This window comes from Colossoma macropomum, unplaced genomic scaffold (genome assembly GCF_904425465.1).
Source record: "Colossoma macropomum unplaced genomic scaffold, Colossoma_macropomum, whole genome shotgun sequence".
NCBI lineage: Eukaryota > Metazoa > Chordata > Actinopteri > Characiformes > Serrasalmidae > Colossoma > Colossoma macropomum.
In genome coordinates, this window is record NW_023494788.1 from 41,156,918 (window position 1) to 41,171,337 (window position 14,420).

General features: G+C 41.3%; 1 protein-coding gene across 1 annotated transcript in view; it reads right to left on the minus strand.

The window, feature by feature from the left end:
• The window catches only part of thoc2 (THO complex 2), a 104,404-nt gene that overhangs the window by 71,842 nt on the left and 18,142 nt on the right, over nucleotides 1–14,420 (minus strand). The window contains exons 8-13 of the mRNA XM_036569369.1: nucleotides 12,975–13,135; nucleotides 11,428–11,520; nucleotides 10,195–10,350; nucleotides 5,618–5,790; nucleotides 3,060–3,255; nucleotides 274–312 (exon numbers count right to left, since the gene is read on the minus strand). Of these exons, the coding sequence (XP_036425262.1) occupies nucleotides 274–312; nucleotides 3,060–3,255; nucleotides 5,618–5,790; nucleotides 10,195–10,350; nucleotides 11,428–11,520; nucleotides 12,975–13,135 (818 nt within the window). The remainder of the gene's footprint in view (nucleotides 1–273; nucleotides 313–3,059; nucleotides 3,256–5,617; nucleotides 5,791–10,194; nucleotides 10,351–11,427; nucleotides 11,521–12,974; nucleotides 13,136–14,420) is intronic.

Here is a 14,420-nt window from a genome sequence, read left to right on the forward strand (position 1 = left end):
TGCGCATCATTTTGGATCTGATTGCTTGTAGTGAGCATGTAAATGGAGATTTTCCATCAGATTGTTGAGTAGAGTGAAAATGTTTGAATTCTGTTTGAATCTATAATCGGAAAATATTCAATCGGATTGGCAAACGTTTTTGCATGTAAACACAGACACTGTAATAATGAACACATACAAGGTTACAAAAATTAGTTTTTCTTCCAACTTCACTCAAAAGGCTTGTGCTGCCTTCGTTGCTCCGCTGCACTTTTTCACTCTTTCATGACTCACCATTTTGTCCTTGGCGTCTTGCTTGCTTTCACTTTGGTACTATGAGGCAGAGAGGCAGGGTGAGAGAGAGAGGGGAGAGACAGAGAGAGAGAAAGAGAGAGATCATTCAAATGCAGATCAATACCGGCTTACAGCACTACATCCCACTGAGACTGCAGACTTATACGAAAGCAGACCACTTCCTACACTGGAACAACCCTAATCATACAGAGCAGAGCTGATCTTCACATTGCAAGGCCGATGCCTTCATCAGACGTTTTCTGAAGCAGATTTTATGTGCCAACCTTTAATCCTCCTCGTATTCTTATATACATACACCATCAGGCATAACATCATGGCCACCTCCTTGTTTCTACGCTCATTGTCCATTTTATCAGCTCCACTTACTATATAGGTGCACTTTGTAGTTCTACAATTACAGACTGTAGTCCATCTGTTTCTCTGATACTTTGTTAGCCCCCTTTTACCCTGTTCTTCAGTGGTCAGGACCCGCATGGACCCTCACAGAGCAGGTACTATGTGGGTGGTGGATCATTCTCAGCACTGCAGTAACACTGACGTGGTGGTGTTGTGTTACTGTGTGTTGCGCTGGTCTGAGTGGATCAGACAAAGCAGTGCTGCTGGAGTTTTTAAACACTGTGTCCACTCACTGTCCACTCTATTACACACTCCTGCCTTGTCAGTCCACCTTGTAGATGTAAAGTCAGAGACGATAGCTCATCTGCTGCTGCACAGTTTGTGTTGGTCATTCTCTGGTCCTTCATCAGTGGTCACAGGACGCTGTTGGCTGGATATTTTTGGTTGGTGGACTATTCTCAGTCCAGCAGTGACACTGAGGTGTTTAAAAACTCCAGCAGCACTGCTGTGTCTGATCCACTTGTACCAGCGCAACACACAGTAACACAACACCACCACGTCAGTGTTACTGCAGTGCTGAGAATGATCCACCACCCACATAGTACCTGCTCTGTGAGGGTCCATGCGGGTCCTGACCACTGAAGAACAGGGTAAAAGGGGGCTAACAAAGTATCAGAGAAACAGATGGACTACAGTCTGTAATTGTAGAACTACAAAGTGCACCTATATAGTAAGTGGAGCTGATAAAATGGACAATGAGTGTAGAAACAAGGAGGTGGTCAGAATGTTATGCCTGATCGGTGTAAGCCTAGAATTTGAGGAGAGGTGGTCATAAATTGGCATTAAAGGACTCCATTTCATGACTTCCTTTGAGTATCTTCAGTCACGGGAGGTAGATTTATAGAGCGAAAAGCCTTGTCGTGTAACTCCTGTTGTACCTGTGCGATAAGAATATGCTAAACAAGAACAGCTATATGCACATGTGACTCTGTAAACAATTAATGGAGCCATTAGTGCGTCAGAGCATTGCGATTAGAACGAGAGCACAGTGACAATGAGGGGGAATGCAGGTAAACACACGCAGCTGTCATAACACCGGCTCCGGCAATAAATTAGTAACGCCGCTATTACCGAAAACAAAATTAACCCCAAATTAGACATCGTTACACAGTGTTACATATTAATGTTGGTAAATGAAGCATTTCGGGAGGCTTAATAACAGGACCAGCGATATGAGTGGTATCACAGGAAACATAATGGCAGGGCTGATACTAGGGTCATCATGATTAATTGATTAAACCTAATTAGTCCAAAAAAGTACTGATTAAAACTTACCTTCGAGTGAATTAGGAGGAGTTGAAAATTTGCATATCAATGCATATTTATTCCTATCCTGACAAACTATTTGTACGCATTTCTTAAAGCGCTTCCTATTTTTTTAAGCCCTTTAAAGCTTTCCTAGTTTATCTTTCACAATCTTTACAAGGCTGTGCATGGTCTCATTGCTCCATTAAGTCGATTTCCACTGTCTGACCTTTTTGAAAAGCCAATTACTGGACTTATCATCAAAATCAGTAGATTACGCAATTATTAACACAATCAATAGTAACAGCCTTAGCTGATGTGGTTTAACTATATTTGCACAGAAAATAAACAGTCATTCAGAAGGGTTTAACGTGAAATGGTGCATTGGAGAAAAACGTACTGAGACAGATACCTTCACAGTGGTGATGACAGGAACAATATATTAGAAACAACTATATATAGCAATTTTATTTATAATCCAAGACAACCAGTGAACCCACACGTGTGTCTTTTTCTACGTTAATAATGTTTACACAGATTTCTTTTATGTAGCTTTTTGAGGCTTTTTAAACTCAGACATCTGGTTCCTATCGACACCACTGCGAACAAGATGCTCTAAAACATTTCAAATCAAAACACTGTTTACATATAAACTTATTTTAAACATGAAGATATTTTGATAAAACAGTGGAATTCCCCTTTACGTGTTAAAATGTATATTTTAGAAGATATTAACTGCATTAATCAAATTTTAGCAACCTATTCTGTTTCATTTACATCTGATTTGTGAAGAACATGGACTAAAAATAAAAGCTTGAAATGTTTGAGATTTTTACTTTGTTTTTTACTTTGTATATTGAATGAGAGACCAAACCATGTGAGGCCATGACAAACAGTGAGTGGACATGCACGCTCTAGCTCAGATCTGAGCAACTCCGGTCCTGTAAATATCCCACATTACAATGTTCTGTGCTCTAACTCACCCGGTTCAACCTCAAGAGCGTTAAGATTAACTGATGAGTGGAATAAATCTTCTCAGAGCAGCAGAACACTGAAGTGTGCACCTAAGCGGCTTTTCAGCACTGAAGACTTCTGTAAAACTCTTCACCAATTCTTGTGCTCACCTCTTTCATGAAGCTCTTTCCCAGACGCACGATCTTGGCGAAGAGGATAGGGTCATGGGAGAGGTGCGGGCCCAGGTAGCCCAGCATCGTGAAGACATCCTTGGAAAGGTCCTCAAAGGTCTCCACCGGAGACGGAGCTTGCCTGCTCCGCAGAGGCTTCAGCAGGCTGCCTTTGGCACCCTTAGGGACCCCAGCCCTACAAAACACAACAGCGGGTCACAGAACTGTAAGGAGTGCTGATTGTGCAGTTTCAACGCTGCCTTAGAGAGAAATCGAAGTTCAACCAGCTTTCTAAGCCTTCGCCCGTTGAATTCAAGGCCGTGAGGGAGGACGGATCCATCGATTTGAAAATGCTGATGCAGGAACTGTGATTTAACATTATGACTATCTGGACACGGCTAGATTGATCCTTGCTCAATGTTTTTACACCTGACTCATGCGGACAGCATTTAAACAAAATGTATTATTCTGTACATTTTAAATACGTTTTGATCGAGCATGTGGTGTAGAACTGCAGAGATTTCTGGAACACAATAAGCCAACAGTGAACGAAGCATCTTCTATTAAGCTAAATGGCTAAATCTAAGTGGAGCTGTTTACACAATAAGGACTATATCAAGGCACGTCAACACCTTCAGTTCATGCCTGAGACAAAAGGACAGTCGTGATGTTTTTGCGACATTACACAACCTCAAATATTCCACTGCTTTTGTACAACAGATGTGCAAAATGAAGAAATAAAGGAAAACAAAGAAGGCCCTAACAGTGCATCAGATGTACTTTTATATAAATAATTCCTTTTGCCAAAAAAGTATTTAAAGCAGCCATAAAACTGAAACAATATTAGCTTTTCCAATACTTGACAGTTTAACCTGAATGGAGTTTTATTTCCAGTCTGCAAAGCAATTTTATAGCCCAGCGCGTTTGTTGAATCGTATTCTGTTTGTTTTTCGCCAATTCTAGTTTGTTTAGTTGTTCCGCCGTCACAGCTGCCGAGCAAAGACATACTAAGAGCAACACTGGAATCTGATGCAGGCCTGATGTTATACTCTTCTTCAGAATCTGACCACACGGGTTACAGGTCTGATATTATCTAATAGATATGTACTGCATCCATTTATTGTTTTTGTATGTGGTAAAGAAATGTAGTAAAGATTACCTGGAAGCAACTTGTTACTTAGCAATCGGTATGATAGTTATTATAGAAAAACATGCAATTGTCAGAAATAACAATAATAATAATAAATTTAGATTCGTCAGACCACAGGATCCTTTCCCACTTCACCTCAGTCCACCTTGCATGAGCTCGGGCCCAGAGAAGGTGGCAGTGTTTCTGGATCCTGTTTATATTTGGTTTCTTCTTTGCATGGTAGAGTTTTAACTTTTAGTATTTGTGTCACAGACAGTGGTTTTCTGAAATGTTTCTGAGCCCATGCAATGATTTCCACTACAGATCCATTTCTGTTTTTAATGCAGTGCTGCCTGAGGGCCCAAAGGTCACGGCCAGCCAACGTTGGTTTTCAGCCTTGACCTTCGCATACAGAGTTTTTTCCGGATTATCAGAATCTTTTAATGATAAGCACTGTAGGTGAGGAGTTATTTGCTATTTTACATTGAGAAAACATTACTCTTGGATTATACACACTATTTGGCTGTGCAGTCTTTCACTGAGTGACGAACCACTCCCCATCTTTACTTCTTAAAGACTCCTGTCTGTTTGTTTTTATTTTTTATTTTATTTACATTATGCACAAATGTGGTTGTAATTCTACACACAGTTAGCATCAATTTATGATTTTTTTATGATTATTTTAAAGTACATGTATAACCACTTTCAAAAATGATATTGGAATATACACCAAATCATCCACTTCATTAAGTTCACCTACCTTGACACTCATTTTATTTAATCTACATATCATCAGAGCACTCGTCTACAGTTACAGACTGTAGTCCATCTGTTTCTCTGCATACTTGGTTAACACCCTTTCACCCTGTTCTTGGTCAGGTCCCCCACAGGAACACCACAGAGCAGCTATTATTAAAGTGGGGGATCTTTCTCAGCACTGAAGTGACACTGGCATGTTGGTGGCAACGTGTTAGGGTGTGTTGTGCTGGTACGAGTGGATCAGACACAGCAGTGCTACCTCATAGGTGTAAAGTCAGAGACAACAGCTCACCTGCTGCTGCTATATTTATTAAATTTTTAAATATTTTTGTTTGGAAGACTATTCAGACCAGCAGTGACAAAGGGGGGTTTAAACTGCCAGCAGCACGACTGTGTCTGATCCACTCGCACCAGCACAACACACAATAACACACCACCACGTCAGCGTTACTGCAGCGCTGAGAATGATCCACCACCCAAATAATACCTGCTCTGTGGTCGTCCTGAACACTGAAACATGCACCACTGAAACATGAATCACCTGTTATGTTACCTTCACACAAACAAATGCCAAACTTTCCGTCTTCGTAACACACCTGTGTTGCGGTTCCAGCACTAAAGCCATGATAACGTATTACATCTGCAAGTGTGCAGTTCTGTGCATTTGTACCTGCGGTAGAGAGGCTCCACGATGAGATGCAGCAGTTGGCACAGTGCTATGGCTATGGCCTTGTGGGAGGTGGCATAGTAGGCTGGCATCTGCTCCATGATGCTCTGAGCATGCTGCCAGTCGCCGATCCTCAGCAGCGCCTCCAGCAGGCCTAGCTTCTGGTTATCGGGAGGCTGGAAAGAAGGGGATGAATGAAGACAGAGGTGAGGGGAGGGGCGATACACCTTCACATATGGTACACTGGGCTACAGCAGAGCCCGGAACATATGGAGGGCCTAATCATTTATTTAATCATTAGATGCTTTTCCAGTCATTATTTACTTTGGCTAAAACAGAGCAGCAGGCTGTGAGCATCCTTCGGCACAGATCTGCACAAGTCAACTCAGACCTCGTTTAAACTTGGCATTAACGTTCAGTAACAAACTTGGCATCAACACCAGTGATCCAGTCATCACCTGCATACTTTGTAGGTCTACATTTGCAAAGGAGGCTACTGCATCCAGATTAGGGTCCAACAAACATGAACATTTTGTGACCAGGGTTAAAATTAATGATTAAAAATTACGATAGCTGAGAATATCTGCCAATATATATTTTATTTATATCATATAGTCCAAGGGTTTTAGTTAAATATGACTGGTTGTTAAGCCTCTTATTCTCCAGAGCATATTTTGTTTTTTTCCATCTGAATTTACATTCCCACATCTTAAGGCAAATTATTTGTGCATGAAATAAATATAAAAAGTTATTTTTTTTGTAAAAGGTCTCCTCAAATTAACAGAAAATGCGTTTAATGATCATAAACATAATACCATATGATTACAATTTACTGCTGAAAGCCAAAAATCTTAGATGCTCTTTGTATTTTTTTATAAAAATAATTTTTCAGTGAAGAGACACCATCTGAGATCCAGTTTATAGCTCAGATTTGTGGAAAAATGGTAGAAAAAAATGTAAATGTAATGTGAGTTCAGCTTCTTTTATTATAAGTTTTAAAATTACATTACTCATCTATTTCCTGGAAAGAAGACAGTTACAGCTCTCATACGACCCCCACCTTTTGAATGCAGCTTATGAAATATCAAAGTTATTAAGTAAAGAATATAAAGAACTTCATTTTTGGAACCACCGGTGGTTCCGCAGAGTTAAAAAGGTTAAATACGGTTAAATACAAACATTAACTGCGTCCAAAGCTGAGGCTGCAGTCTAAGTAGAGAGGGTCCTCGGTAGGATTGTCATATGAAGACACCTCCCTAGTAGTCTATTGGTCACACAAATGGATCAGTCCTAACGAGGCCACGTGGTGACGCCACCAGAGCGGCGCCAAACTCGTGAGGGAACTGGCGAGAGAAAACGGAGCCACTGCATTGAATTTGTTGCTTTTTCATTTCATAGAAATGGAGATTATCTTATGTAGTACAATAAACTACATATACAAATACTTCTAAATACAATACGACATACGGACAATATACGACCTACTGACGAATGCTTTAATTAATAAGTGATTTTACCCTTTATAAGGTAACGAAGATGAATCCAAGGACGTGAATAAATTTTTTTTTTTCCCTTAGCGTCGGTCGTGCTCAGAGAACAGTGGGTAACCAGAGGCCTGGAAGGAGACATCTGATGTGTCCTTGAAATCACTCGGACCGTAGGCTGCATTTCCAGGCTGTATACGAAGGGTTCTTCACTTTGGAACGAGCTGCTATGACAGAGAGGCCAAGAAATGCAGCTTCCCTCAGCTTTGGAACACAGCTATCGCAGCACTGGGCGCAGGACTACCCAGAATTCACTGCGCTTGTGTTTTTTGTTAACTATCTCTGATTTTTCTTTTTTTCTAACAGTTTTCTTCGTAGAAAAAATTGTGTCATAACATGTTGCTCTTGCGCAAAGGTTTAACTTTTTAAAGTTAATTTTGTGAAATATGCAGATCATTTTCTCCAAAGTAATTCAACAACATCAGATTTGCTCTCTGGTGGAAATACCTGGACTATAACTAATATGGACACTAGAACTTAATTACCCTAGATTTACACTTGCGACTGCTTAGGCAGTGGGGAAACTTTAGATATTGCACACCACAGTTAGAACAGCTCACAAATAATATGAATATATCTGAGTACAACTTTTGAGCATTTAAATATCTGAATGGACCTAAAGGTCTATCGATAACGTGACTGATCGTTGTGTTCATACAGGGTTAAATTCTCAGTGCAGCAATATTGGTGCATCGTACAGCACCGCTTAGAATACGTAAGTTATGAGCAGAGCTGGCTCCATCGTTTTAGATTAAACACGGATTTAATCACAATGCTTGACTACCCTGGGAAAACTAGATCCAAACACACTCCAAATCACACACAGGATTACACCTGTCTTTTAAACACATATACAGGCAACATCCAGATACGGGACGCATTTTAATACTAAGCCTAAACAGGATCCTCTTACTCTCCCAAGCTCAAACACATAGTACATGCACCCACACTCTCATACAGTAGCGAGCCTACTTCGGCACGAGGGAATCGCAGCTAAATAAACTCGATCGAAGCCATTATTCATCAATTCCTGTGAGGCAAAAGGCCAATCTATTCTAAACACACTACACAGCCCCGGGGCGCGGGGACAAGAGTGGAAATGGCCTCGACCCACCACAGAACACCAATTAGCTTCAGCAAAGAGCCGGTTCAAATTTGCCGCAGACACTGATTACACGACTCGGGCCCGTTCCTTCACTGCTTATTAAACATAATGCTCACGCTACACACTGCGTGGGCCCTTCAGGCGCTCCGAGACCGCGCATGTGTTAATGGGAGTTTAAGCACATGTCGGCCTTGTCTCTGCTGTGTGACAAGGTACCGGGCAGCACCGATGGGACTGCTCAAAAATCTGCATGCACCGTCCTGCCATCAGTCGGAGCTGTGCAGGTTTGACTGATGAAGCTCAAGCAGAGGAATGTGAAGAGCAGAGTAACCGGTGCCTTCAGACTACCTGCCTGAAGTGCCATTTAATTAAGGGAGTAGTTAGGCACTCAAAATCGCGAAGCTGGACTGGTCAAGTCAAGTCAAATTTATTTGTATAGTGCTTTTTACAACTGATGTCACAAAGCAGCTTCACAGAAATCCATTAAGGACAAAGTTTTAACATGAAATGTAAATCCTCCAGGTGAGCAAGCCAGGGGCGACAGTGGCAAGGAAAAACTCCCTCAGAGCTGAGGAAGAAACCTTAGGAGGAACCAAGGATCACAAGGGGGGACCCATCCTCCTCTGGTCAAACTACCTACAAAATTATTATACTACCAATATTAATAGTAGTAGTAGTAGTAGTAGTATGTGATCCCCTGACTGGTGTCTTCAGGACATGTGGTAGATTTGTTACCACTAAAACCTCCCATACAGGGGATCACACTGGTCACACAAACTCATATGGGGTATTATACAACAGTTAGTTCCGGCTACGCGAGCTGAAAAACGCTGCATCACTCCGCTGAGACGCTGTTGCTAAGCAACGACTTTGACAGCTGTAGGAGACGCTCAAGACATTTGAACGTTTTTACTTCTTACTTTGCCACAAACAGAAAATGGACACTTTTAAGATCACATTTGACCGACAGCCGATTTGGTCAGACTCTGAAGATGAGACGACACTAAATTCCCAAACTGTCGTCACCACTGAGCAGCTTTTCAGTCGGCAGCTGTGACAGAAGAACAGCTAAACAACCTGGAATCAGCCAGAAATGAACCCAACACCATTCGCCAAACTAAACGGGCTGTAAGATGCTTTACAGACTGGCTGGAACAAAACAACGTTAATACTGATCTGGAAAAACTGACAAAACTGAGCTGAACTTGATATTGCGGCAGTTTTATGGCTCAGTCTGTACTTCAGAAGGCGAGGGTTACAGCAGACTGAGCAGCGAGTGAGCGTGCGCCATCATACAGTGTTACTATGGCAGCAGCGCCAAACAGAAGTTAAAGCCTGTAAACGGTGGAAAAGCAACACATTTGACCCTTTTCACCTTCGTCTCGCTCTAATAATGAAGCTGAGAGCTGATCAGAGTTAATTATCTTCTCAGCGAAGCTCGTTCTGCTCGTTAGTTTGTGCTGATGATGCCTGTGATTCATTCACGTGACGTTACTGAGTAGGATGTGCTCATACGGGTCATTTCAGGACGCCGGTTGGTTCACATTAACGACAGATTTAAATCACTTACTTAAATGAGTGTAAACCATGTCAGAGAAATCGGATTTGAGCAGAAAAAAAGAAAAGAAAAAAGATCTAAGCTACGAGGAACGTAGCCTTTGCTCTTCTAGCACTAACGGCCATGCGGAAAGCGATGCAGTTTGAGGCTATTTAATTGTTATTTATTTAAACATTTTCATCATATAGCAACATCTGTTTTATCTAATCACATTTGCCAATGAATTGTATTGAAGTTTAAGGCTGCAGTTTTTGTGGCTTAAGAAAAGACAAATACTAATCAATCAGAGAAATTATACCAATGTAAAGAACACATTATACTTGCGTAATCGGGTCAGTCCTGGCTAAAATTAAGTGACAGTTTGAGTTCATACCTTTTCGCTCTTTTCCTCCTCCTTCTCTTTGTCCTTCTCCTTGTCGTCGGTCTTCTCCGAGGGCACCACCACCATAGTGAGCTTGCGGGCGATCTGCTTGGCCTCCAGGATCTCCCTCTTGTGCTCCTCCACGATGGTAGAGTCTACGGGAAGCAGCTGGGAAAGCAGAGATGGAAAAGTCAATTGACAGTCTATAAAAGAGGTGCCCACAGCAGCTTTAACCCCCCAACCCCTCACCCAATGAGAGAACATATTTTATACCACTATATACTATAATACTTTAAGTAATAAAGCACACAATCTAAAGTTAAAGTAAATATAATGACAAAAATGTGTCTTTACACAATCGATGCTGACTGCACTGTCACTGTAGGGAAAACAAGCCTAACATTAATTATAGAAAAATGAATAAACATAAATCCACTCATAACTTGAATCCCACCTACCTCCTTTACTTGTATACTGATCTACCTTTCTGGCCTTTAGCCCACCCCAGACATTACATTCCGCCCACCAATATACAAAACGTTTGGGCAACACTGATCTATACACATCCTACTTTCCTCAGAATCCCTGAAATACAATGAAAAATTAAGTACAGAAAGTTCTCCTCAAATATTGTGCTTGCTGGTTTACTGGTTTTCCTACCGTACCAGAAGATGGACACTAGTTCATAACTTTCACAGAGTATTAGTTATTATTAGTATTAATATTCAATATAAAAAAAAAAAAACCCTCAATATAACTAGTTTTCTTGAAGCGAACTCAAATCAAATGATATTCGCCACGTCACATTTACACAGGTGCAAAGGTGAGTGAAAATCTTAGGTGCGTAGAGCAAGTTAAATACAAAAAACTGCACTATTTCCAAAGTACAGATGTACAGTAATAAGATATACACAGATCAGTCATAACATTCTGACCACCTCCTTGTTTCTACGCTCACTGTCCATTTTATCAGCTCCACTTACTATATAGGTGCACTTTGTAGTTCTACAGTTACAGACTGTAGTCCATCTGTTTCTCTGATACTTTGTTAGCCCCCTTTTACCCTGTTCTTCAGTGGTCAGGACCCCCATGGACCCTCACAGAGCAGGTACTATTTGGGTGGTGGGTCATTCAGCACTGCAGTAACACTGACGTGGTGGTGGTGTGTTAGTCTGTGCTGCGCTGGTGCGAGTGGATCAGGCTTCGCTGTTCTTTTTAACCAACTGAAAACAGAGCAGTACTCACATGTACATAGAGGTCTTCCAGAGCAATGAGATTGTGCTGGAGGAGGGCTGCGGCAATGTGGTACAAAGACGATGGCGTTTCTCCATTAGGTTCCTGGGGGACAAAAAAAAATTTATTAATAAATAAATAAACACGCAACTGAACTCCACAACACAAAATACATACGCATACATCCAAACACAGGTATACATGTTTTGGGATCTCAACTACCAAACATTTTAATTGCATAAATAATATCAAATTATATTAATTTATTTTATTTATTATTATTCCCTTTATTTATGCTTTTGAAAGAAAGTTTACCTTGTAAGTTAATATGACTGTTTTAAAGTGGAGCAGATTTGCCTTTTTTGACAGAAATTTCAGGCTCTTGTGCAGTCTCTCTCTCTCTCTCTCTCTCTCCCTGTCACAATTTGGATGAGTCAAGACTTAAGATGGCCATCCTGACCTCCTCACACTAAACGATCGAGATGACACGAGTCCAGCAAGACCCTTGATTTTATTCCGATATTGGAATTTTGTCTGCGACAGTGAAATCTCCTTAAAACTCGTTTGGCGTACAGCCGGCATAAGACGCCCAGGCCTGGACACCCTGTCACTGATGAACATAAACATAAACATACTATAAATCACGAATTCTTTCAATCCAACGACGCTGAGGGACATAATGCTGCGCTACAGGATATTACATAAAACAACAAATAAGCCCATTAAACACTAGTTTTCGCCCCAAACGTTGGAAAGTATCAAATTTACTGAATATTCAAAACTTCCAGCAAATTGATTACGATGAAGGCCTCTGTAAAATATGAAAATTTTCAGCTCTAGAAGCCGAGGGACAAAACTGATGAATAGGCTTCACATCAGCTCTGACTAAAGCACTCTTTCATCTTTGATTAATATGATTGAACTTGATATGAATCACAAGACTGTACAAGTCAGCAGAGCGACAAGATACTTGACTGTTTCCTCGTACAGCTATAACTTCATAAGGAAAGCAAAGAAACTCTGACAAATAGGAAGCAGAGCTCAATACTTCAGAGTGGAATGACAAACCAACCACATCTTGCAGGCAAAGCGATGCGCGACATTCGTTCAGAAAGGCTGCAAATCATTTTTAAAAGCTGCGTCTGATGCTGACCTTAATCATAATATTTCCTGCCACTTAAAGTAGAGCTTTCACTAAACCGAATCTTCCTGAATCACTGCTGATTGTGTCAATATTTGCAGGAAAAAAGCAAATCAACAAAAAGGTTGACAGATGAAACATATGGACGAGGCATGTCAACTTTCTGACGCTGTCATGGTTATTGCAGCCTGGCAAACGAACCCTTCATTTGTGTTTAAAGCACCATGGGTCTGACAGGCTCTGCCAGCATACAGACGTATACAAATTGCCTGTCTGTCTGAAAGGGGGCACTTAGATTGTTATTACAACACTTCAATACAATCATTCTGACTGTAAGGGGCAAAGGAGGCATGGATAAGCGTGTAGGACTAGAGGCGGCAGTTATGGTAAACCCGGCCCTGTAAAAAGTGAAACTCACCTGATGGAACTTGAACTTGAAGCCCAGGATGTGGCACAGGGTCTGGTGCTCGCACATGTAGGACTTGATCAGAGGTATGAAGAACTCGTCCTGGTCTGAACGGCATTCGTACACCTCCAGGATGATGTCCAGCACCCGGTTTGGGTCCAAGTTGAAGCATCCTGCACAATGGGACAGTTTACTTTTGTGCGGGCAGGCCATGTACATCAATAAGGACAATTTCAAACCAGAATCCTGAGATGGCTAACGGTGAAGACACCAGCGTGTCCCTGGTATACCATAACAATTTGGCCCCATGTCAACACAGCAAGTAAAAGTGGTCCAAATCTGATTTTCTCACCAAATCTGATTATTTGTTTGGCTGTTCTCAATGTCTTTTAAATGTGATCTGCATGCATCATCAGTCTGAACAGATCAGCTCCTAAACTGACCCACATGTGCAGAAGAACAGAGCGTCACGCTGCTTCACGGCTCATCCAGAGGTAAACAATCACGACCGCCAACGAACACCAGTCACTCCCGGAGGATCAGCTTCATCTTCACCAGCATCACAGGAGCCATCATGAAGCTTCACTGACTGACAGCTGGGCTCATCACCCAGAATGTGTTCGAGCCGTAAAAAGGGCGCGGTCACTTCTTTGGTTCGTGTCCTCGGATTTAACTGTTCTTTGACGCTGCAGCCTCGTTCTCCTGCGGCCGCGTTCGGACATTTCTTTCAAAATCTCTTCAAAACACGGAGGGTCTGGATGAGTCTCTAATTTTTTGGTACAGAAACATCAGCCTAAATGTTTACGAGTCTCAGCAGCTCAAAAGTATGACGAATGTGGAGCTGGATTGACGAATTCCTATCTGGCTGTTCAGACTGAGTCGCACTGCCGCAGATCAGATACGTATCAGATTTCAGTACCACATATGAAAGCGTCTCAAATTGGAATTGTCAGATTCAGTGTGTTTTCATATAAGGACTGTTCAGACTGTGGAGCAAACTGCACATTGATGTAGTATACAGACCTTGTTAAACACCAAAAAAAGGAATAATTACATATAAATTTGCCATTACATGAGGCCATTAAAATGATCAGTTTTGATATAATACTCTTTTCACCACAAAGTTTTCATGGAAGTTTTTCCAAAATCAACCAAATCTGTTTCTGACAGACTTAAGATTTCAAAACTTTAGCATTAATTAAATAAAGCGGAAGTAATTTTATTACCACGTTCTGAAAGAGTAATTACCGTAGTGATCAATGCTCATCTAGTCAGATTGCTTGCGATTATGATTTTGTAATTACTCAAGGTCAGGCCCCCATTATAGTCAAGTGAAGAAGTTATTACCAATCAGTGTCACAGAATATACATGGGCTCCTCAAGATATTACAAGGCAATGAAAATGAAGTAGAGCATATGGGTCGAGTGGGATATAATGAGGGTCCGCAGAGCACGGCG